The sequence below is a fragment of the Acinonyx jubatus genome, chromosome B4 (assembly GCF_027475565.1).
Source record: "Acinonyx jubatus isolate Ajub_Pintada_27869175 chromosome B4, VMU_Ajub_asm_v1.0, whole genome shotgun sequence".
NCBI classification, from domain to species: Eukaryota; Metazoa; Chordata; class Mammalia; order Carnivora; family Felidae; genus Acinonyx; species Acinonyx jubatus.
In genome coordinates this window covers 53,359,193-53,383,245 of record NC_069387.1, presented here as the reverse complement: position 1 = coordinate 53,383,245, position 24,053 = coordinate 53,359,193, and the positions used below count along the sequence as shown (strand labels likewise).

At 42.6% G+C, this 24,053-nt stretch overlaps 2 protein-coding genes across 7 annotated transcripts in view; both read left to right on the top strand.

Moving 5' to 3' along the window:
• Window positions 1–24,053, top strand: part of LOC113592989 (cationic amino acid transporter 3-like) — a 279,152-nt gene that overhangs the window by 41,131 nt on the left and 213,968 nt on the right. For 2 of the 6 annotated variants that reach the window (XM_053225962.1, XM_053225959.1), the window contains 2 exons: window positions 573–825; window positions 4,108–6,113. The exons of 1 other annotated variant lie outside the window; for it this stretch is intronic. The gene's annotated coding sequence lies outside the window, so the exon portion shown is untranslated. Of the gene's footprint in view, window positions 1–572; window positions 826–1,303; window positions 2,082–4,107; window positions 6,114–24,053 lie in introns of those variants that run through there. 3 more of the 6 variants (XM_053225961.1, XM_053225960.1, XM_053225964.1) reach the window with 3 other exon arrangements.
• LOC128316362 (cationic amino acid transporter 3-like) lies at window positions 6,354–21,026 on the top strand. The gene is given in 3 exon segments (XM_053225946.1): window positions 6,354–19,323; window positions 19,325–20,533; window positions 20,535–21,026. Coding segments are annotated over 3 exon segments (1,818 nt in total). The 5' UTR covers window positions 6,354–18,790; the 3' UTR covers window positions 20,611–21,026.

Sequence of the window (24,053 nt, the reverse complement as noted above, 5' to 3'; positions counted from 1 at the left end):
AGAGGTTGCAAAGGATAAGGGCTCAGCTGGTGTGTGTGTGTGTGTGTGTGTGTGTGTGTGTGTGTGTGTGGCAGGAACACAACAATTCAGAGCTCCATACAAAATGACCTAGTCCTCTGGTGCTGAAGGAGACCCCACTCCCCTCCCTCTGCAGGACTGCTCTGGGCAGTAGAGGGGAAGGGGGGAGAACAGAAACAAGATGTGAGTTAGAGAAAGACTAAGATGGAGAAGAAATGACAGAGCCATGACTGAGATCAGAGGGAGAGAAACTGAGAGTGGAACAGGGAGTAGAGAAATGGACAGAAGACAGAGGGAGACAGAGCAAGAGAAGGAATATGATGGAAGCAGGTGTGCAGAGACACAGGGAGAAGGAGGGAGCCTCTCACTTCAGGAGGGAGAGAGGGGCAGGGAGAGAGACAGTCTGTTGAGAAGCAGATGAGGGGAAAGTGGGGAGCAAGCAGGGTGCTTGTCTCCCCAGAGAGGCTGGGCTGGGATGGAACAACCCTTTGGGGAGGTGGGGAGGTGGCCAGTGAGTGCTTTTTAGGGTGACTTTCTCTCTCTCATGTTTTAAGTACAAGGAACCTGTTCCACACAACCATCTTCTTCACGAGAGCACTTACAACTGCTGCTGCAGGTGCCTGGTCACCTGGCATCCTCTGTGGGGATCGCCTTCACAGCCTGCAGCACAGCTCTGACCATCCTCACCAGAGGCACATGCTTGTCCTTCAGGGTGGATCTGATTTTTAAAAACAGCCAAGTTTTCTCTGAGGCTGGAGAATAAGTTGAGGACCTAGCCGGGAAGCAGTATTTCCAGTTAAATACAAGGTGAATGTGGGCAGACATGGTGGAGGATGTGCCCTCCTCCAAAATGGTTCTGAAAGGTCATTGTGAAGGAGATACTTTTGCAGCATGTGACAGAAGGAGACATTTCTGGTGGCCACTAGAGCCCAGATTACTGTTCCTGTCCATTTGTGAAAAACAGGTATTTGTACTCGTGGGAGTTTTCCCAGCCTGGTACTGGAGGCATGAAACCTGCATTTGCCTGAAATACTGGGACAAGTGGTCTTGCCCTTGGGGAGCTTACAGTCTCCTCCCTGCCAACTACTATGCAAAGTTACCCAATGATACTCACTCAACACAGATCAAGTGCAAAGGACAAGGGGAAATTCAGAATCAAGTCAAGTTAGTTCATCAGGGAAGGCTGCCTGGAGGAAAGGAGTTACGAGTGGGCTGTAGGACAAACCCAACGGGACATGGGGTGGAGGAGGAAAAGAAGAGAACTTCTCTCTTGATTCTGAAACAGGATGAGCAAACGATAAGGCAGGTAGGAGACAGCTTTGTTGGCCTGGAATAAATACTTGGATTGGAAATCAGCATGATGTATCCTCAGAGGCTGTGAGGATGACTGAGCCTGGACTGCACAGGTTAGTGAGCCATGGCTGGAGGTACTGCCAGGGCCAAGACAAGTGGGGAAGAGACCCCTGGGGATCAGGAGATAGAGAGGGACACAGCATTGTGTGGAGGGGTATTGGGAAGACTGAAGGCTTTCAGACCTTTATCCTGACTATCCCCTCATCCACCCCTTCCATGGACTGAATTCTGTATTTTAAAGCTAAAGGAACTTCAGTAAATGATCTGGTTTAGCCTTTCATATTCAGAGTGTAAGGTATGACTTCCCCACTTCCCAGATGAGACCTCAACTTGGCCAAGCTCTCCTGGGCAGAACATGCTGAGAAGGGCCCCAGGAGGCAGGTCTTTTGCCCTCTGGGGGTCACTTCTCCCTCACACAACAGGCCCCAAGCCTGGGTGCTTCCCAAGGCAGAACCTGCAGGAAGGGACACCACAGTGCAGTCCTTTGATTCTTTGCTCCACCCCTTACCAGCTCTGTGACTTGAAGCAAGTTACTTAACCTCTCTGTGCCATGGTTTTATTATCTGTAAAAGAGACCTACTCTGTGTCCTATTATTGAGAATAAAATGAAATTTATACCACAGAACTCTGTACAGTTGTAAGGATGTATATATCTAAATGCATTAGGCATTTTATTTTATTTTTTATCTTTTTAAAGTTTTATTTATTTTGAGAGAGAGAGCATAAGCAGGGGAGGGGCAGAGAGAGAGAGAAAGAAAGAGAGAGAGAGGGAAAGAGAAAGAATCTTTGTTTAGCAGGCTCCGAAGCATCAACGCAGAGCCCAATGTGGGGCTCAAACCCACGAACTGTGAGATCATGACCTGAGCCGAAACCAAGAACTGACTGAGCCACCCAGGCGCCCCACGTTAGGCACTTTAAACCACCCTCATGCTCATCTTTGATATCTTCTCAGCTTATTGTCTCCATATCTGCTGAGCACAACAGCCTCCTGGCTCCCAAGCCCTCAGCACTCCCAGCCTTTAAATCTGGTATTTCTTTCCCTCTGATCTTGCTTTGTATTCTCAATCTCTGTTTCCATCTTCTTTCCCTCAGCCCTGGCAGGATATGGCTACACTCTATTAATTTATATGTTTTTTTTCTCTGCCAGGTTTCTTGTCTTGTGTGTCTGTCTTCTCACATCTTAGAGTAAAGGGCCCTGCTAATCCTCCCTTGGAATGCTTTCTTTCCCCCTGGGCTGGGTTTACAGGGGGAGTCCAAAGAATGTTCATTGACAGGTGCAGATTGGTGGAGATCCGAAGTTGAGGGAGGCCTTGGGGGATAGAACAGCAAAGTAGGCTTCTGCATACTGGGCTCTTACCTAGAGACTCTGTCACCTTTCTTCAGAATGTTTGTCATGACTGGGGGAGGGAAACAACCATCTCCCTCCTGGATCTAAGGGTTAGAAGGGAATTGATTTCCTAACGTTTAGAAAGACTATATTTTCTTCCCTAATGTGGGACAGATCATGAGGAGGTGAAACCCACAGGCAAAAAAAAAAATAGTCATGAGAGGGCTTTCCTTTTCCTATGTGGTGTGTGTGTGTGTGTGTGTGTGTGTGTGTGTGTGTTTCTGGTTCTAGCATTTACCTACCTGAGGTCTAAGGAAATCCTTTCATAATGTATTCTAAATTTCTTTGCTGAAATTAAGGCCATCTCTCTAGTGGAGGCAGTTTTTAAAGTTTCTGACTCAATGTGTTTCATAAAAGATGTGTGTCCATGGGGGAGGAGGGAGGTCAAGGGTAGAGCTTAGAGAAGAAATGTAATTACCCAGATCCTGGCTTTAATTGCTTAGTAGCCCTGGACATTCTAAACTTTATTAAGCTTCTATGTGTCCACGGGAGTGGGATGGAACTGGTGGGTTTTGCTGTTTTGTCTTCTCCAAAGGATTCTGTGGAAATTTCCCTCTCCACCCTCCCTCCTGCTGCTAAAGAGAATCCTTGGGCTCTAGTTATAACCAGACTTCTGGCCTCTGGGACCTGCAAATGTGACTGTCAGGGAAGTGGGCCAAAGAGAACAACTCCCCTTTAAATTGCTTGAGTTAATGTTCTTAGGGTCTCCCCTGGCTCTGAGAAGAGCTGGGGAGGGTAGTCTTTGCAGAGGCCCAATAAACCCTGGGGAAAACGGCAGGGTCCAACTTGCCATGCTAAGTCTTGGGTCTTCACAAATGTGTCTGGTTGCTTCATCAGTGGCCCTTTGAAACCTAGATTCAAGCATGTACACTGGCCTCAAGGTCTCTGTTCTTTGCCTCAGTTTTTCCTTTTTCATGTTTCATATGTGTATTTGTGGGGGCCCTTTAGTGGAGAGCTGCTTGAAGTCATTGATGATGACTGCTCAGAAGGTGTCTACATTGTTGCCCCAAATTAATGGACAGTCACTAGTAGGTTATTTTGCTTATACCTTGCATCGTGCTTATTTAGCTCTCAATGCAGACACAGGCCCAGTCCTTACCCTCTCCTCCCTATTCTCCATATGATCCCTAACCAGTCTGTCCCCAGCACTTTCTCCAGAGCTTGTCAGCCTGACTTCCTGCCTGGCTCTGTCTCTCTTTCTCTTTGACCCCCAATCCCCCTTGCACTGGTTCTGCCAGGCTTCCTTAACTGCAAAATTTAGGGCTGAGATTCAGGGGTCTTTTGATTGCAGCATTTTGGGGGAGACGGAAGGGGAGGCATATACATGTCAGAGTCTCTGGTATCCCCAGGTTGGCACTGGGAGGGAGCCTGGGCAGTGATGGCAACAGCTTTATCCTGTCAGCTTTCTGGGCACATCCACCCCCAGCAGCACCTGAGAGGGGACCAGACTCAGCAGGGACCAGGTGAGATGGAAGAGGGTCATAAAGCAAATATATGTCCCCCTCCCTGGTCTTGTTCCCTCCTCCTGCTCCACACCTGCCTCCTTCTTTCTCTTTGTCTTACTCCCTCCCCCATCTTCAATGCAGCCCTGTCTTCTTCCTTCCTACTTTGCCTCCTTCACCTTCATCTCTGTCAAGCAGATCTGTCTGTCTATCTCTCTGTATTTCTGACTCCAAATATTTTTTTTTTGTCTGAGATTTTTCTGGGACTGAGTCTGCCTTCAGCTCTTCCTTCTGGCTCTCTCCCTTCCTTCTTCCATCCCTCAGTCTTAGAGGGTCTCTCTTCCCGTCATATCTTTGTGAGTTTTACCCTGTGTGCCTTTCAGTTTCTTCACCCACGTCTCCTCCTATCTGTTTTCTTTTGCAGTTTCCCCATCCCTGTCCCCTCTCTTGCCCTCCCTTCCATCTTCCTTGCCTCTCTCATGTCTGTCTTTTAGTCCCTTATCCTGTCTCTGGCTCACACCCCTCACTCCTCTCCCTTCTCTCCTCCCACCTCTCATGGTTCTGATATTTCATGTGAAATCACTTGGATGGGCTCCAACTGCCAGGCCCCTCATTCTGTACCCCTCCTTCAGGAGAGACCTAGGGCCCCAATTCTGCATCCTCTGCATTCCCTGCAAACCTGAGATAGTTCTTATACTTACTTGTTGATTATCTGGAGGCCCAGGTATTTCGCCAGCCTCCCACTCTCTACACATGAGGCAGTGAATAGCACAGCAAGAAAGGAAAGGAATTGAATCTTGGGACCAGATGCAAGCCCTTCTTGCCCTCAAGGACATACAGCTTTAGGAAAATCCCAGCTTGAGGCAGGGGAAGACAGTCTAGAATTGTTGGAACAGACACCAACCAAACACACAGGTGCTTATCCCCAGGAATTCTTCCAATTCCTGCCTGCCTCCTTTGCCTCTAGGAGTTTTGGCTCCTTAGTATTGGCTGGCCTCTCACCCACTACCCAGCATAGCACCATCTACAAAAGAAGTACTGAATTAGTTCCCTTGGTTCATGCCTACTAGAGATGTGTTAGTGCAGGGTCAATGTGATTTGTAGGTTTTCTTCAGTTGGAGGTTCTCCCCGAAATCTGGAGAAATTCTTTCTGCTCCAGTTTCAATTATCTGCTTTAGTATAGTTAGTATAGACTCTGTCCCTAGAGAATCCTGCCACTACCCTTTTCTCCCCTCCTTCTATCTCCATCACAGTCATTATGGCAACTAATTTAGAGTTTAGAGGAATCTCAGTATTATTAAGTAGAGGCAGTGGTGCCCTTTTTCCTTTAGATCAAATGCTTCTTGATAATCCTCCATTCAGTTCTGGGTCTCTAAGTAGGCCCCATGTTCTCTATCTCTGAAAAGTCTTGCCTCTGTTTGAAGATTAATGTTCTGGGAAGGAAGAGGCACCTTCCTTTTGTCACTGTTTCAGGATCTTGGAAGACCTACTATTTGAATGATTAGAGCAGGAAGCTGTTTAGGCAGGGAGTCTGTGGCTTTATTTACTCCAGCACAATGCTCAATGCATATTCAGTTACAATGCACTATGAACTCTGAATGACTGTCTCAGAAAATTCCTTGTGGTGAAGCTTAAGCCAGTTCCCTTGTAGTTTTAGTTCCAGAGTGATGGGAAACATAGGTGAGGAGATGGGGATGGATGGTGGTAGAGGAATCCAGTAGGAGATTCTGAGACACCGAGTTGCTGGGGTGGGGGATGTTTCTATCTTTGTTTAAAGGACTGCTGAGTGGGCTCTTTAGCTGGATCTGGGACTTGCCCCAAAGCACCACAGGTGGGGCTCCATCTGGCTCCCCACACTCTCCTCCTGCCAAGCAGAACTTCCTCCATACCCAGGACCCTGGAAAGCTTACTCTAATTTCTTTTTTTTTTTTTAATTTTTTTTTCAACGTTTATTTATTTTTGGGACAGAGAGAGACAGAGCATGAACGGGGGAGGGCCAGAGAGAGAGGGAGACACAGAATCAGAAACAGGCTCCAGGCTCTGAGCCATCAGCCCAGAGCCTGACGCGGGGCTCGAACTCACTGACCGCGAGATCGTGACCTGAGCTGAAGTCGGACGCTTAACCGACTGCGCCACCCAGGCGCCCCAAGCTTACTCTAATTTCACAACTTTCTGGCAACAAAGAGTCAAATAACGTCCCATTTAAGTCCTCAGTCCACCTCCTCACCCATGCAGGGCCTCCAGGATTCCAACTAATCCACATCCTTTACCCTGTTCCACCATTCCTCTCACCTACCTTTGGAGGGCCCCGCCCCCCTGAGGGCCCGCCTCCCCGAGGGCCCCCTGAGCTCCCACTCCAAGTCCTGACTCTGCTTGGCCAAGCTCCTTTTCTTTCCCTGGTTTTGCTTAAGCTTTCTTCTCAGGTGTTATCCTCTGAGGAAGAAAAAGGCCATGGGTAAGTGATTTCTTGTGTTTATAGAATTGGCAAGAAAACTGAGACAGAACCAGAGTGGAAGAAACTGGGCTTGGAGTGCCGCTAGCTGTCAAAGCTCTGGGCAGTTTGAGCAGAGGGTATTTCATGGCTCCAGAGCTAGACTTTGGACTGGCGGGTGCAGGCCAAAGGCCTTGCAATTTTGGGAAGAGCAGGTAGGATTTCTGGGTTATTCCCTGGCCCTACTCCTCCTTAGTCCTTCCCACCTCTTTCTTTGCGTTGCCCTCATCCCTGGCCTTTCCTTTCTGACCTCGTGCAGAGCTTGCTTTATTCATCTTTGTCTTTCTCACAGGGCCCAGTACATAGTGTGCTTAGACATGTTTTTTGAATGAATGAAGATTCTTCCACCTGGCTCAGCTGCCTCCTTCATGTTTTGCCACACTTTCTCACTGGAGAGTCTGAAAGTGTCTGTGTCATATCTTCTTAGGGAGGAAATTGCTGTGAACTCTGCCGAATAGCAGGGCCAGTTTTATAAGGTGGTCTATCCACCATCAGAGAGAATTTGAGCGTCTTCTTCCTCCTTGCTTAAGGAATTAGATATCTATTTTTTACAGCTGCTGAAGGTATCTCCCTGCCTCTCTTATCTAATTTACAACAGTTGTGGTGGGGGATTGATTATAGGTCAGGTCAGGCTGTAGGAGGAAGAGATTACCAAGTTCCCCTGGGGTGTGGCTGCCTAGTGGTCTTTAAGACACTGGGTCTCCAAGAGGCAGTTTGTTGTTATCTCAAGCATATTTGAAACTCTTTAATTTTAAAGGCCTCTGCAGTCTTAAAATGTTCTCCACCCTTCTCCCCTCCCAACTACCATGTACACTGTGGGATGTACCCCAACACCAGAAGCCCAGACAGCACTTATCCATGCATGACATCTGTTTTATTGATTATATGTGGCAAATGTTTATTTCTAGTTGTCTTTCTCTTGCCTTCCAGCAGTTCTTTTGCAATGTCTCTCAGTCATAATTTGATACATGTTATGTGCTTCCAGAAGGCAGTTACATTTTAACCTTAAAGAAAAATCATCTGGAAAAACCAGTTTCCTTCACAAAGTATATTCCAAATTGATAAAAGTGATTTTTATGGTACATTCTTTTGCTTTATGCTTGTCCTTTTTTTTTCTTGTATTATACAAACCACAAGGCCAACTGGAGACCAGAAAGAACTAGGGAAGAGGGATAAAGAGTTTCCCTTAATAAGTGGTTATAGAGGCTAGTTGTTGTAGATTATGTTGCCAGAGCTGGGGTGAGGTAGACAGATATTCGTTCAGAAGTCGTATTGATCTATATTTGGATAAAAACTCAGGACTTTGAGGCATTATACATCTTTCATATGACTCAGATGGTCTGGTGTCTTTCCTACAACAAAACAAAACAAAACAAAACAAAACAAAACAAAACAAAACAAAACAAAACAAAATTGACTTTCCAAGGGAAATGGTGAGTATGTGAGCAGCTACCTAGGGCAATGACAGGAACCAAGCCAAGTCTGGTGAGAGAATACAGACAGAAAGAGACATCCAAGTACTTACATGGAAGGACAGAAGGTTGCATTTAAAGATATGAATGAAGATAACCAGAGAGATAGCCGGCCTTTCTAAACCCCCTTGTGTGTAGCATATTACTTAGTGTGTACGTGGTAGAATAAACCATGGGCTCTGACCACACAAAACTGCTAATCTAAAAGTGGATACAGAGTAGAGTGATATATAGGACCACTGGATGGTTTTTTAGTTTCTGTGCTTTGAAAGGAAGGATTTGGTTGAAAAAAAAAAAAGCTGTTTATAAGACTTCTTGGAAAAAAATGAGTGTAGATTAGTGCTCATTGTAAACAAAGACAAAGTGTTCATTGTAAGTACATTACAGCTTTAGTTTGGAAAATAAGGTGGATAGGCAGATGTGTTTCCTTCTACTGTTTATTCCTCAGGATTTTTTGTATTATTTTTATATTCAAATAATCTTATTTAGTTAACATACAGTACAATATTGGTTTCAGGAGTAGAATTCAGTGATTTTTCCCTTACATATAACACCCAGTGCTCATCACAGCAAGTGCCCTCCTTAATACCCATCACCCATCTAGCCCATCTCCCAACTACCTCCTTCCATCAACCCTTAGTTTGTTCTCTATCATTAAGAGTCTCTTGTGATGTTTTCCTCTCTCCTCTTCCACCCCATATGTTCATCTGTTTTTTCTTATATTCCACATATGAGTGAAATAATATGGTATTTGTCTTTCTCTGACTTATTTCACTTAGCATAATACATTCTAGCTCCATCCACTTCATTTCAAATAGCAAGATGTCATTCTTTTTGATGGCTGAGTAATATTCCATTACACACACACACACACACACACACACACACACACACACAACATCTTCATTACTCATTCAACAGTCAGTGGACATTTGGGTTCTCTCCATAGATAAGTTATTGTTGATAATGCTGCTATATACATAGGGAGACATGTACCCCTTTGTATTTTCATATCCTTTGGGTTAATACCTAATAGTGAAACTTCTAGATCATAGGGCACTTCTTTTTTCAGTTTTCTGAGGAACCTCCATAGTGTTCTCCAAAGTGGCTGCACCAGTTAGCATTCCCACCAATAGTGCAAAAGGGCAAGAGGGTTCCCTTTTCTCTGCAGTCTTGCCAACACATACTGTTTCTTGTGTGGTTAATTGTAGCCATCCTGACAGGATGAGGTGGTGTAAGGTGCTCAACATCACTCATCATCAGGGAAATAAAAATCAAAACCACAGTGAGATTCCTGAGGACTTTTATTAGGTGTTCTGTGTTTATAGGATTCAGGGTTGAGAAAATGGAGTAGATAATCATAAAAGTAAGTAGAGAACACATTTATTTTCACTGTTGACATCAGTGTATCACATTATTTTCTCACTTTTCCCAGCTCTCTTTCTGATTTCTGTTTGGGAAATCTCACTTTGATTCTCCCTGGTAGCCTATCTAGTTTTTGAAGACCTCTAGAAGCAGAAGCTCAGGCTTTTCTGATTCATCAAGCTCATCATCTTGATAGGTGTGATAGAAATGTTAAGAGTTTCCAAAACTGGGTTATGACTGAAACTAAACCTGTAAATGTGTCAAATCACGAATGAGGAGCATTGCATTTAACTCTATCTTCTCTGCAGTTATCCCAGAGGGACTAAGAAATTTGCCTTGTTCACAACCATCCTGGAATGATACCAGATTATGTGGTGTCTATACAGCCTCTAGAGAAGCTCTGGCTATCTGCTTGTTTACCCAAATAATGGTGCAATGATACTAGAGTGGTATGTGCATGAAGCAGTGACTCCAAAGATGTTGTGGGAAGGAAGCAAAAATGTTTTCTCCTTCTCTACCCTCTATCTCCCCTGCTTCCCACACATACAAGTGTGTATTTTTTGACATTTATAAATGGTTGGGCAGCCATTCTCTTCAGATTGTTTATTGTTGAGAAATTGAATAACTCCTTGGACTTCTCATCTTGATGTAAAAGCTTTCATCCTTTTTGCCCAGAGGAAGTGAGATTATGAAAGTACTCTATGCCTCTCATAAATGTGATTTCAGGCAGGCTTCCCTTTGGGGCCCTTTCTCTCTTTCCAGCTCTGATCATTTCAGACATTTTTTGACAGTCCTTCCTGAGGCATCTGGGGTTTGGGACTGGATTCATCTATTTAATTCTGCAAGGCTTGTGAGTACCTAATTTACATGGTTCCTGCCCCCTTTCTGAGAGTCTCTCTATGCCTGCCTTTGGGGTTCTTAATTTCACCAGGTTGCAGAAAAAGCCCTCTTTATCTCCATGTCAGTTCTTGATTATCCATGATAATGGTGGGAATAACCTACAATAGTGAATTGTACTAAAATGATTTTTGTTTGATTTTTAAGTGATGGAGTCCTGTCTAGAGATAATACATAAGTGAACAGCTTCAGTGAAAGCAGTCCATCATGTTACTTTCCCATGGGTGGCCGTATGGGATCTCTGCTTTGGTGTCTAGAGAGGGTGGCAGATGCAAGAATGCAGATAGTTCAGGCCTCATTGTGTTATCAGAAACTGCAGATCTATTGACAGCTCTGCGAACTGTCTCCATGCCTTTGTTCAAATCCTGGAGAAGTCCTTTCCTTACGTTGAGAATCCAATATGTAGTTCACAGAACATGAAAATCAGTAGGCAACATGTGAAACTCACGTTTTCCTAGGGTTTCCATCACACCTAGAGTAACAGTCGAATTCCTCACAGTGACTCAGATCTTCCATGAAGGATCTGGCTTCCTGCTTTCTCTTTGTCCTTATCCCTGACTGCTTTCCTCTCACTCACTCTGTCCTGGCACCACAGGGCTTGTTATTCCTCAAAAGTAGCCAAGTACCACTTCACACCCATTAGGATGGCTGCTATTAAAAACAAAACAAAACAAAAACAGAGGCTCACAGTTTTGGTGAATATGTGGAGAAAGTGGGACACTTATACATTGCCTGTGGGAATGTAAAATGGTGTAGCTGCTGTGGAAAACAATATGATGATTTCTCAATTATGTATACAGTTACCGTATGATCCAGCAACCCAAATTCTTGGCATATATTCCAAGGAATTAAAAGCAGGGACTCAAAAGACATTGTTACTCACAACAGCTAAAAGGTGAAAGAGCCCACATGCCCATCAGTGGATGGATGAATAAATAAGATGTGGGATATACAGGCAATGGAACACAATTCAGCCTTAAAAAAGAAGGACATTCTGACATATGCTATAACATGGGCTATAACCTTGAAGACTTTATGCTCAGTGAAATAGGCCAGTGACGAAAGGATAATATTGTATGATACCACTTTTACAAGGCACATAGTATAGTCAAATTTATAGAGACAGAATGTAGAATGCTGGGTGCCAGGGGCTGCAGGGAGGGAAGAACTGAGAGTTACTGCTTATGGGTGCAGAGTTTCAGCTGAGGAAGATGAACAAGTTCTGGAGATGGATGGTGGTGACAGTTACACAACAGTGTGAAGGTGAGGCTGTCTTGGGTCACCCATTTTAAAATAATAAAACCCACTAGAGAACATCCTAACCTTTTCTTGCTTTTCTTTCCTCTGTTGCATTGATTGAAAATCTTACACAATATATATTTATATTTATATTATTTATTTATTTATTTATTTATTTATTTTTAATATGAAATTTCTTGTCAAATTGGTTTCCATACAACACCAGTGCTCATCCCAACAGGTGCCCTCCTCAATGCCCATCACCCACTTTCCCCTCCCTCCCACCCCCTATCAACCCTCAGTTTATTCTCAGTTTTTAAGAGTCTCTTATGGTTTGGCCTCCTCCCTCTCTATCTTTTTTTTTTCCTCCCTCTCCCCTATGGTCTTCTGTTAAGTTTCTCAGGATCCACATAAGAGTGGAAACATATGGTATCCATCTTTCTCTGTATGACTTATTTATTGTTTGCTTCCTACTGAAGGAATGTAAGCAACTTGAGTGGAGGGATGTTTGTGTTTTTCTTTGCTTTATTTGCAGTGCTAAATAATTGGGGACCACTATATTTGAATAAATAAATGAAAGACTATGATTGGACACAGACTTCTAGATAAAGTACAAAGAGAGAGAGAAAATGGGAAGATTCCATTTTTCATTGGTTTTGTTAACCAATGGTTTTCATTGGTTTTGTTAACCAAGAGTCTTTTACCCTGGGATATGAGACTCAGCCCCAGTGTTCATGGTGGATTTTATTCTGTTTAGCTTTTCATATATATTCTGAACTGTTTCTGCTTTGGAAGTATTGGTTGTGCATATGCACCACACATTATTATTTAAAGCTCTTGCCCTGAACACAAAGCTTCTACTCTTGCATTCCTGACTGTCCTCTACCAGAGATGCAGGGCTGCTTGATTTAGGACTTTGTAACTCTGGGGAAGCTCAGCTATCCAAAAAGGCTTATACTGGTTTGTTTGGGAGCCACTGGTTCAGTTGGCTGGAGATTTTATTGTCTGGAAAACTTTTAAGGAGGCTGAGAGAATTTATATACTTTGGGATCAGGAAGGAGTTGTACTTGGATACAAAGGGATTGATATAAACTCTGGAGATGTTGCATTTAATGTCCATTTCTCTGAACTTTTTAGAGCTTGATTTAATTATTTAACAGCCTCAGTGCACTACTCTCAAGTCTTTTTCAAACTTCTAGCAAAGCAACTGGTATCCAAACTCTCTTTGAAGGTATTCAGGAGGAGCCACAAGGCCAACTTCCTGATTGGCAGAAGATTTAACACCCAACCCTGAGAACCAGTATAATTTGCTTACCTGGAAAAATTTTTTGAAAAGGAAACGTCCAGAGTGAGGGCAATACCCTTCTTAGAGACAGAGGAGTGAACACAATGACCCCCCAGGACAAAGGGGAGTGAGTGGTGCTGGTTGAGAAAGGAAGACACCCTTGCAACTTAAGTAGTGTACTGTTGGAATTGACATAAATTCTTCTTCTTAGTTATTTGGGATAGAACTTTTGTTTTGGAGTTTAGAAGGAGTCAGAGACTGAGAGTAATATGGGCAGGAGTAAGGAAAGAAAGGGGAGCTGAGGGCATTATAGAATCCATAAAAGCTGACTTCCTTTTCCCTGGATCTTCTCTGCATTTCTTTCAGCATCTCCTTTTGCTAAGCACCTCCTTTGGGAGAGAATGCTTCCTAATTGAACTTAGATTCACAGACCTAGGTCCCTCATTGGGAAATTTCCTCAGGAAATTCTCTTGAAATAGATGATGGTGCATGTTCTAGTGTCCTGTCTACACCTTGGTTTGGACCTTTCTTTCTTTGAAAAAGAAAAGTCCTACTTCCTGGAATTTTAAGGTATAGTAGTAAAAAAATACATCTATATATTCATTTCCTCTGTCCTAAAGGTCTCTTATAGTCGTTTGGCACACTTATGAGCAGATATTTTTCCTGGGTAATGAGAGTTGGAGATGAGACTGTGGCATCCAGAAGGAGAAGGGATATGGATCCTGGCCCTGCCTCCTAGAAGCTTTTAGGAGAAGCTTTTAGCTTTTAGACTGTAAGGAATTTCAGTGACTCACACAAGGCACCATCAGACAGAAAGGGAAAATCAGTTTCAGCTGTGCATCAGGATGGGCTGTAAGTACTGGTGGGAAGAGGAGGAAAGTTGGAGATGGGCATCAGTCAAGATGGCTTAGGCAAGGCTTTGTAGATGCAGAGGAAGGCTGTAGAATAGGGTTGAGAAGAGCTGGAGGGTCAATATGGACAGAAAAGAGTGAGGATGGCCTCCATGGCAGGACAGGCAACTTTCCCAGTACCAAGTCTCATCCCACGAAGAGTAAGTCAGGATGTAAGGAGGTGATGAGCCTGAGGGTAGGGGGAGAATTACAGCAGGACTCTGACAATTGGGTCAGAGAGTCTGGACTGAATACAAACTGTTGGACTAATTGCGGATTATTGCACAGGGAAAGGGCATTTCTAAACATGGAGTTTGAGGGTAATGTTTCTCTGTGTTGTAATAAGTTGGGTTTGTTGTAGGCTCTCTCAGGATTCCCAATCCATGGGTTTGTTTTGTCTTCTATGAGTTCGGTTGTTTATTTGTTTGTCTGCCTGCATCTGTTGAAGTAAAATAGACATGGTTTAATTCCCAGATGGTTTTTTTTTTTCCTGTGGGGTGCTTCTCTGGATCATCATACTTTGTCTTTATCCCACTTTCCCTCATCTTCAGTAAAGGTGGGAAGAACACAAGGACGACCTTGCACAACAAAGTTGAGGGAAACAGAAATGATCAAAAGCATTAGCCATCTCTAAACCTGCCGTTCAGATGGTCCTCTGGGATTCCTGCTCAGGGCCCATGGATGGACTTCAGAAGAGTGTAGAATATTATTTTGAGGTGACCAACATCAGAGGGCTCTGTGATTCAACAAATGTGAAGAACCGCTGTCATGTCTTTGTGGGGAGGTGGTTGTCTGGATATGGTTCCTCAGAGGGAGTAAAGAGGTACAAGCATCCTTAGTGCCCAGTAAGAAGCCTTCAGAGACAAGGAGCTGAAGGAGAAAGAGGAATTGGGAAAAGGGAAATGGGTTCAGAGGGAACTGGTGGGAGGGGTGTCCCATCTTCCCTTGTTTTCCACCCTTTTTCTAGCGGGTAGTCTTTCTCTGTATTCTCCATGTCCTGATGATTAAAGGATCCAGTTACCCTTCAATTAAAATATATTGACTGCCTGCCATTTATCATGCCCTAAACCCTGTACTCTCACATTTTCTCATGCAATTTCTTTGTTAAACCTGTAGTGCAGAGTGGAGTCAACAGCTCCCTCAGTCATGAACTATTAGCCCCATTGCTTCCTGTCAGACCCCTTTACAAAATGTGTTTTATTTTCCCCTTTCATTCCTATCTCTATTCTCATTTCCCCTCCTCACAGTGGGGGGTGGGGAGGGTACTTACTTTCCTGTATTTAATAAATGATCTTCCAGTCTATGCTCTACATGTGTATTTAGATACATCCATCCACTCAACAACTACAGTGCTGACTATGTGTGCACTCTTAATTCCACTAAGATTGTGCTTCAGGATGGTGGACCCAGTTAATTTCCCAAGAGCAGTACATTACAGTTTGTATCTTTTCGTGGAATTATCATACTGATCCAATAAGGGAAGTAAAGTAAGGTTCCTTATGGATGAGGAAACTGAGGCTTAGAGATATTAAGCAAATTACCCTAGTTTATGTAGTCAAGCACAAGAGCCAGCGCTTATATCCAAAATCTCTCATATAATGTTCAACGCTTTTACCACTGTAGTACGCAGCACTGACTCTTCCAGAAATAAGACGAGGCATCTGCCTCATTATGTATTGTTATTATTATTATTATTATTATTATTATTATTATTATATTTGAGCCTTGGATATTTGGATGCCTGGTCTAACTCAATAAGCCTAGGACCCCCAAGGGTTTAGCACCAGCATGTAAGAGGGTGTCTAATTAGAGTTCTTAGAGTTTCAAAGTGAATTATGGAATAAAACTGTTTTTATTGTTTCATGAGGACTAGCTAACAGGCTTGAGTTTTAGTGGGTGATTTTGAGGCTAGACATTTATAAAGACTAATTTTCAAAGTTTGGGGACTGTGGATCAGATTTAAATATTAAGTATTAGGTAGAATATATTAAGTACATATTATATGCTATTTACTGAGCAAAGTACTTTACAGGCATCATTTCACTAAATCCTGACAACAACTCTATGAGGTATTTACTTTTACTCCCATTTGACTGTTGTGAAAACTAACACACTGAGAGGTGAGCTAATTTGTCCACAGTCACCCAACTATGAGGTTGAGTTTTGACTTGAACCTGAACCATCTACCTGCAGAGCCTTACTCTTGACTACTAAACTGTGCTGCCTTCCTGTGAAGGAAGCTTTACAATATCTTTGCTTTGAAATTGATGATAATTTCTTGTCATTTGGGGTGGTTTAGAGCAGTCATGGGAAGTACATTGCTAGTTGGACAAGAATTCCAGAAGGAGAGGTTATGAAGTTTGAAAGTGTCCCCCAGTTGTCTTCATTATGCCTCCCTGTGTCCCATGAAGTGAGACCTCTGCCTTAGGACATCCTACCTAGATTTTAAGGCCTGAGTATGATGCCTTCAAAAAAGTGGGGATTCTCTAACTGTGCATGGGTGGTTCATTGCATATAACCCAAGGCAACCTGATAGTTTCAAGACAAGTGTCCTCAAAAGGAAAGAATTCTTTATCACCCTGTGTGAATCATACTTGCCAGGAATTATCTGTGGTCAAAGTTTTATCACAGTTGGTTTTTCTTCCACACTTTACATTTTGTTTGCCTTCTACAGGGAAGATGATACCATTTATATATTTACATTAGCTGGGTTTATAAAGATTGCTTGGCTACAAAGTATATACTCAAAATCAAGTAGATAAGAATATTTGATTATGTGCTCTTTCAGATTTCTCTTCTCTGTTTATACATTTGTTCAACAAATATTTTTTGTGCACCTAACTCACAGTCTAATGGATGAGACTGGCAGCTGACCTAAAATGTTGATATATTAGAATAAATGGCACATGGGGTAAGCCAGGTGCTAGGAGACTCGTAAGGGTAAGGGTAAGGGCAGCATAAGTGTCAGGGGAGACTTCCTAGGGAAGCAACTTCTCAGCTGAGAACTGAAAGAGAAGTGGGGGTTAGCTATAGGAAGAAAACAAGGGGGCATTAGAGGCAAGGGAATGGGGTCAGTGTAGAATTTCATGGCTGAATGCAGGAACTGGGCAGGAGATGAGGTTGGAGGAATCAGTAACAGGTAAGACTATGAAGGAAGGGCATTGGTGAACCACAGGAGGTTTGGAAGCCTGGGGGTGGGTGGAGACACATCAATCACATTCATAGTGCAAAAAGTTCCATGGCTTAATTGACCTTCCTTATTGGTCAGATGTGTTTGTTGGTACATCATAACATTGGAACTGGTAAATGGCAAATAAGGAATCTAGATGGATTTGTAGATGGAAGTCCAACCAATACCAAGCGTACCTTCTGATAATGTATAAAAAATATTCTTCAGTTTTGACTTGATTATTCTGTCTTTACAAACCTCTGACAACATTTGCTAAAAATTCTCTCAAAATCAAAGCCTGAGTAGAGAGGAAAGTGAGGGCTGCATGACTTTGTGTTCTCTGTTTTCCACTACTTTTCTGGGGCATTGCTGTGAATTGTTCATCCAAAACTTATTCTCCTTGAGGAGGGGCCATTTGAATAGCAGCAGGGGAGGAGGCGAAAAGAAGAACCACATGTGGTGTACATTAATTAAGAAAATATATTTAGTATTTAGACAATGGTTTGTGGGAGTTAAAAATAACTCCTTGTGAAAAATTACTAAGGAGTTACAATTAGTGTTTGAACACAAGTTCACAGAGCAGGGCAGATTCCAAGGCTGCTGAAAACTGACATCACAGATGGTGCAGGGTGTTTATAGAGCACAGTGAGTCCACTGAGGAGACCATCTGCAGAAATGAGCTCACCTTCTCTCCTAGAAGCCAGAGAGGGAGGAGACAGAGGGAATTGTTTTGGTTGTGAGCTATGAGCTAGGTGACTTATTTCTTTTCTCTCTACCCCTCATACTCTCTTAACTTTGGACATAAAACATGTGAATTTTTGTTTGGTTGTTTTGGGTGAGGTTTATTGAATGTCAGGATTCACAAAATGGCCTTTCTGTCTCTTCTCCCTTTAATGGACCCTTGGTTGGCTGCTTCATCCATTTCGCCAGTGTTTTATCACCAGACAGCATGTTTCTCTCTTTCATACTGGTGTTTATGAAGGCCCTGCCCCTTTCTCCCCCTTCATGTCTTCTCACAGCACCCCATGTAGGCCTAAGTGGGTAAAGAAAAGGGTTGGAGTGTATATCCTTTGCCATCAGTACAGCTAAATGAATGATACAGAATGAGGAGAAAGGGGGCCATAGTGACGTCTGACATTGGCTAGCTGATTTGGGGGCTAAGGGTTTTAAGATTGGGGGACCAATATTTGTATTTTAAATTCAGATGGTATTTAAAATATGGTTCTATAACTGCAATGAGGCCCTCTCATCTGTGAATTAATGTGTCATAACTCATGTTCAAGTACCACACAAACATCCATGGTGTGAATGATTACACAATAAATTCAAACCCTGTTGTGTCTTACAGCTTAATTAGTACATGAAGCTACATGAGTTAGTTGAACCCATGTGAGATTATGTCATATGGTGTGTAAAAATGGAAATGTTGGGAAGTATTTTGCAGTTTTTCAGGGGAGAAAGCAGGGTTGACTTTTCTATGATGTCTTTAGTGTCAGTTTCTATATTTGTGCTCAACAAGTGATGTTGGACTTCTGAGCTTTTGTTGCCTGGTTGAACACAATTGTTCAGTATGAATTTATTGTTTATTTAGGCATTATTGAGGGATGACAGACACTAGAAGAAATACAAAACAGGATCTTTGAGGCCTGACCAATGGACTGTGGCAGCCCCAACTCGACTTAGCTTAATTCAGCCTCACCAAACATGATCCCAGACTGATCCCAGACTACATGGGCTTGATACAGCTGTCTGATCCTAGAATCTTCTTCAATTCCAGCTAGAATGCTGTATCAGATACTTCGCAGATTTTTTCAAAAGCTTGTATGCAAAAATATGCCAACAGAGCATGGGATTCAAGTTAACATCCACCTGAGCACTCTGGATTTAGTTGCCCTCGGTGTGGGCCGCACAGTGGGTATAGGTGTGTATGTCCTGGCTGGTGAGGTGGCTAGCAGTCAAGCAGGGCCATCCATTGTGATCTGCTTTTTGGTGGCTGGCCTATCTTCTGTGTTGGCTGGGCTGTGCTATGCAGAGATTAGTGCCCGTACCCAGGTTCCCCATTCTGGCTCTGCATATCTCTACAGCTTTGTCACTATAGGTGAACTCTGGGCTTTCCTCAGTGGCTGGAACCTCATCCTCTCCTTTGTTGCTGATACAGCCATTGTGGCCTGTGCCTGGACCTTAGTTTTTGCCAACCTGATTGGGAACCAGATCGCTCAGACTCTTAATGAGAACATCTCACCTCATGTTCCCCAAGTACTTGCAGAATATCTAGGCTTCATTGTTGGGGGCCTAATGTTGTTATTCATCGAATTGCAGACTGCCATTTCATACATTTTTCCTGGTTGCCAAAGTGATTACATTGGTGAAACTTTTGGTTCTTGGTTTTGTCATCATCTCTGGCTTCATTAAGGGAGACCTGCAAAACTGGAAACTCACAGAAGACGACTATGTAAAAGCTGGACTCAATGACACCTCAAGCTTGGGCCCTCTGGGCTCTGGAGGATTTGTGCCATTTGGCTTTGAGGGGATTCTCCGTGGAACAGCTACCTGTTTCTATGCATTTATAGGTTTCAGCATCTTTCTTACAACAGTCAAGAAAGAGCAGAATTCCCAGTGTTCCATCCCCATGGGCATTATGATTTCACTGTTCATCTGCTTTGTGCTGTATTTTGGTGTCTCCTCAGCACTTACGCTTATGGTGCCTTACTATCAGCTTCAACGTGGGAGCACGTTGCCTGAGGCATTTTTCCTTATTGGCTGGGTACCTGCGTACTATGTTGTAGCTTTTGGATTTTTCTGTAGTCTTTCTGCCAGCCTTTTGAGCTTTATGTTCCCCATTCGTCGATTGATACACATGATGGCAAAAGATGGCCTCCTGTTCCCTGTCCTTGCTAGAGTGTGTACTGGCTCATACTCCCACATCATGGCTTCTATGATATTTAGTATTATTGCAGCAAACATGGCATTCTTCTTGGAACTCACTGATCTTGTGGACCTCAGGTCACTTGAGTCTCTGCTAGCTTATTCCCTGGTTGCTCTTTGTGTTCTCATCCTTCGATATCAGCAGAGTGGAGGAAATGAACCAATGGTTCAGGAGGAGAATGGACCGGCAGCAGAGAGGCTAACTCTACAAGGACTACTTTTTCCAGGCAGCCCCACCCCTACTCCACTCTCTGGCCGGGTTGTCTGTGTTTGCTCCGCACTGCTTGCTCTGCTGCTAATTCTTCTTGGCTTGGTGCTGGCCCAGTGGCCAATTCTGCTTTCTGGAGACCCAGTGTGGATTTCAGTGGTTGTGCTGCTCCTGGTGCTCATCACTGGGCTTACTGGGGTCGTCTGGAGACAGCCTCAGAGCTCCAGTTCCCTTCACTTTAAGGTCCCTGCTCTGCCTCTTCTCCCACTACTGAGCATCTTCATGAATGTTTACCTTATGATGCAGATGACAGCTGCCACCTAGGCCCGATTTGGTGTCTGGACGCTGATTGGGTTTGCTATCTACTTCAGCTATGGGATCCAGCACAGCCTGGTCTATTAACCCCACCTAAGTTAAGGCCAAAACTGTAGACCTTGAACTCAGCAGTGCCAGTACATATTCTGCTTGATAAAATAACACCTGAATGCAGTCTGGTCCCTTTGCATAATAGTGGAGAGTATTTTTGAGCACATAGAAAGTTAGGTCTCCCATGGGATGCTGATGTGGGGGAACACTAATAGAGCTCTGTATTTATTGTGGAATGAAGGATGTGGCTTTGCTCTTTCTTCTTTATTATTTCTTACTTGTATATTTGTTAATTATGTCTATAGTTGTTTACTGGCTTTTAAAAAAATATTAAAAAAACTAGGGGTGCCTGGGTCGCTCAGTCAGTTAAGCATCCAACTTTGATTCAGGTCATAATCTCACAGTCCGTGAGTTTGAGCCCCACGTCAGGTCTGTGCTGACAGCTCACAGCCTGGAGCCTGCTTCAGATTCTGTGTCTCCCTCTCTCTCTGAACATACCTTACTTGTGCATGCTCTGTCTCTCTCTCTCTCTCTCTCAAAAATAAATAAATATTAAAAATTTAAAAATTATTTTCATTTTATTTGGTTAAATATTCAGTAGCTGGGGGAGGGGCACCTGGTTGGCTTAGTCAGTAGAGCATGCAACTTTTGATCTCACAGTGGTGAGATTGAGCTCCTCATTGGGTATAGGGATTACTTTAAAATACATCCAGTAGCATAATTACTGGATTGTATGGTATGTATTTTAATTTTTTGAGGAAGCTCCACACTGCTTTCCATAGTAGCTGTACCAATTTACATTCCCACCAACAATGTGTGAGGGCTCCTTTTTCTCAATTTCCTCAACAACACTAGTTATTTTGTATTTTTTATTTTATCCATTCTTACAGGTGTAAAGATATATCTCACAGTGATTTTAATTTACATTTTCCTGATGATTAGTGATGCTAGTACCTTTTCTTATGTCTTTGGCCATCTATTTCTTCTTTGGGAAAATTCAATTCATGTCCTATGCTGAATTGTTTTTTTAATTTGGATTTCTTACTTGGATTATTTGGTTTTTTTTGGTGTTGAGTTATATAAGATATTTATGTATTTTATATTAAACTTTTTTTTTGTATATATCATTTGGAAATATCTTCTCCCATTCAGTAGGTTGCTTTTTGTTTTGTTTATGGTTTCCATTTCTGTTGCAAAAGCTTTTTAGTTACATGAATTTGAAAAGATATATGCAACCCTATGTTTATTGCAGCATTATATACCAAAACCAGGAAATGAATGCAACCAAAGTATACAAGTGTCTATTGATATATGAATGGATCAAGAAGGTGTAAGATACACACACACACACACACACACACACACACACAATGGAATATTACTCACCCAATACACACAGTGGAATATTACTCACCCAATACACACAGTGGAATATTACTCACCCAATACACACAGTGGAATATTACTTGGCCACTAAAAGGAATGGAATCTTGCCATTTTTAATAACATGGATGAACCTACAAAGTGTAATGCTAAATAAAATAAGTCAGTCAGAGAAACAAATACCATATGTTTTCACCCTATGTGGAATTTAAGAAATAAAACAATCTTTAAGGAAAACAACACATAAAAAAATTAAAAAAAAATCCACTCCAGACTCCTAAATACAGGAAAAAAAATACTGGTGGTTGCCAAAGGGGAGGTAAGCAGGGGAATAGGTGAAATAGATAAAAGGAATTAAAAGCACACTTGTCTTTTTTTTTTAATTTTTTAATGTTTTTATTTATTTTTGCGACAGAGAGAGATAAAGGATGAGCAGGGGAGGGGCAGAGAGAGAGGGAGACAAAGAATTGGAAGCAGGCTCCAGGATCTGAGCTGTCAGCACAGAGCCCGATGCGGGGCTCGAACCCACAGACTGTGAGATCATGACCTGAGCCGAAGTCAGATGCTTAACCGACTGAGCCACCCAGGCTCCCCAAGAGCACACTTGTCTTAATTACACTGAGAAATGTGTGGAATTGTTGAATCATTATATAGTAGACATGGAGCATATAATAATCCTGTATATTTGAAATAAAATACCTAGAAAAAACTGAAATAAAAAAGATGAAAATGGCCTCTGACATTAATGAGGCTATATTTTATTTCGTTTTTTTTAATTATTATTATTTTTTTAATTTACATCCCAGTTAGTTAGCATATACTGCAACAATAATTTCAGGAGTAGATTCCATAGTGCCCCTTACCCATGTAGCCCATCCCACCTCCCACAAACCCTCCAGTAACCCTCTGATTGTTCTCCATTTTTATGAGTCTCTTATGTTTTGTCCCCCTCCATGTTTTTATATTATTTTTGTTTCCCTTCCCTTATATTCATCTGTTTTATCTCTTAAAGTCGTCATATGAGAAGTCATATAATATTTGTCTTTCTCCGACTAATTTAACTTAGCATAATACCCTCCAGTTCCATCCACGTAGCTGCAAATGGCAAGATTTCATTCTTTTTGATTGCCGAGTAATAATCCATTGTATATATACACCACATCTTCTTTATCCACTCATCCATCGATGGACATTTGGGCTCCTTCCATACTTTGGCTATTGTTGATAGTGCTGCTATAAACATTGGGGTGCATGTGTTCCTTTGAAATAGCACACCTGGATCCCGTGGATAACTAGTAGTGCAATTGCTGGGTCCTAGGGTAGTTCTATTTTTAGTTTTTTTGAAGAACCTCCATACTGTCTTCCTGAGTGGCTTCATCAGCTTGTATTGCCACCAACAATGCAAAAGAGATCCTCTTTCTCCGCATCCTCACCAACATCTGTCATCGCCTGAGTTGTTAATGTTAGCCATTCTGACAGGTGTCAGGTGGTATCTCATTGTGGTTTTGATTTGCATTTCCTGATAATGAGTGAAGTTGAGCATTTTTTCATGTCGGTTGGCCATCTGAATGTCGTCTTTGGAGAAGTGTCTATTCATGTCTTTTGCCCATTTCTTCACTGGATTATTTGTTTTTTGGGTGTTGAGTTGGATAAATTCTTTATAGATTTTGGATACTAACCTTTTATCTCATATGTCATTCACAAATCTTCTCCCATTACGTTGGTTGCCTTTTAGTTTTGCTGATTGTTTCTTTCACTGTGCAGAAGCTTTTTATTTTGATGAGGTCCTAGTTGTTCATTTTTGCTTTTGTTTCACTTGCCTTTGGAGATGTGTTGAGTAAGAAGTTGCTGCGGCCAAGATTAAAGAGGTTTTTGCCTTCTTTCTCCTCGAGGATTTTGATGGCTTCCTGTCTTACATTGAGGTCTTTCATCCATTTTGAGTTTATCATTGTGTATGGTGTAAGAAAGTGGTCCAGGTTCATTCTTCTTCAAGTCTTTGTCCAGTTTTCCCAGCACCACTTGCTAAGGAGACTATTTTTATTCCATAGGATATTCTTTCCTGCTTTGCAAGGATTAGTTGGCCATACATTTGTGGGTCCATTTCTGGGTTCTCTATTCTGTTCCATTGATCTGAGTGTGTTCTTGTGCCAGTACCATACTGTC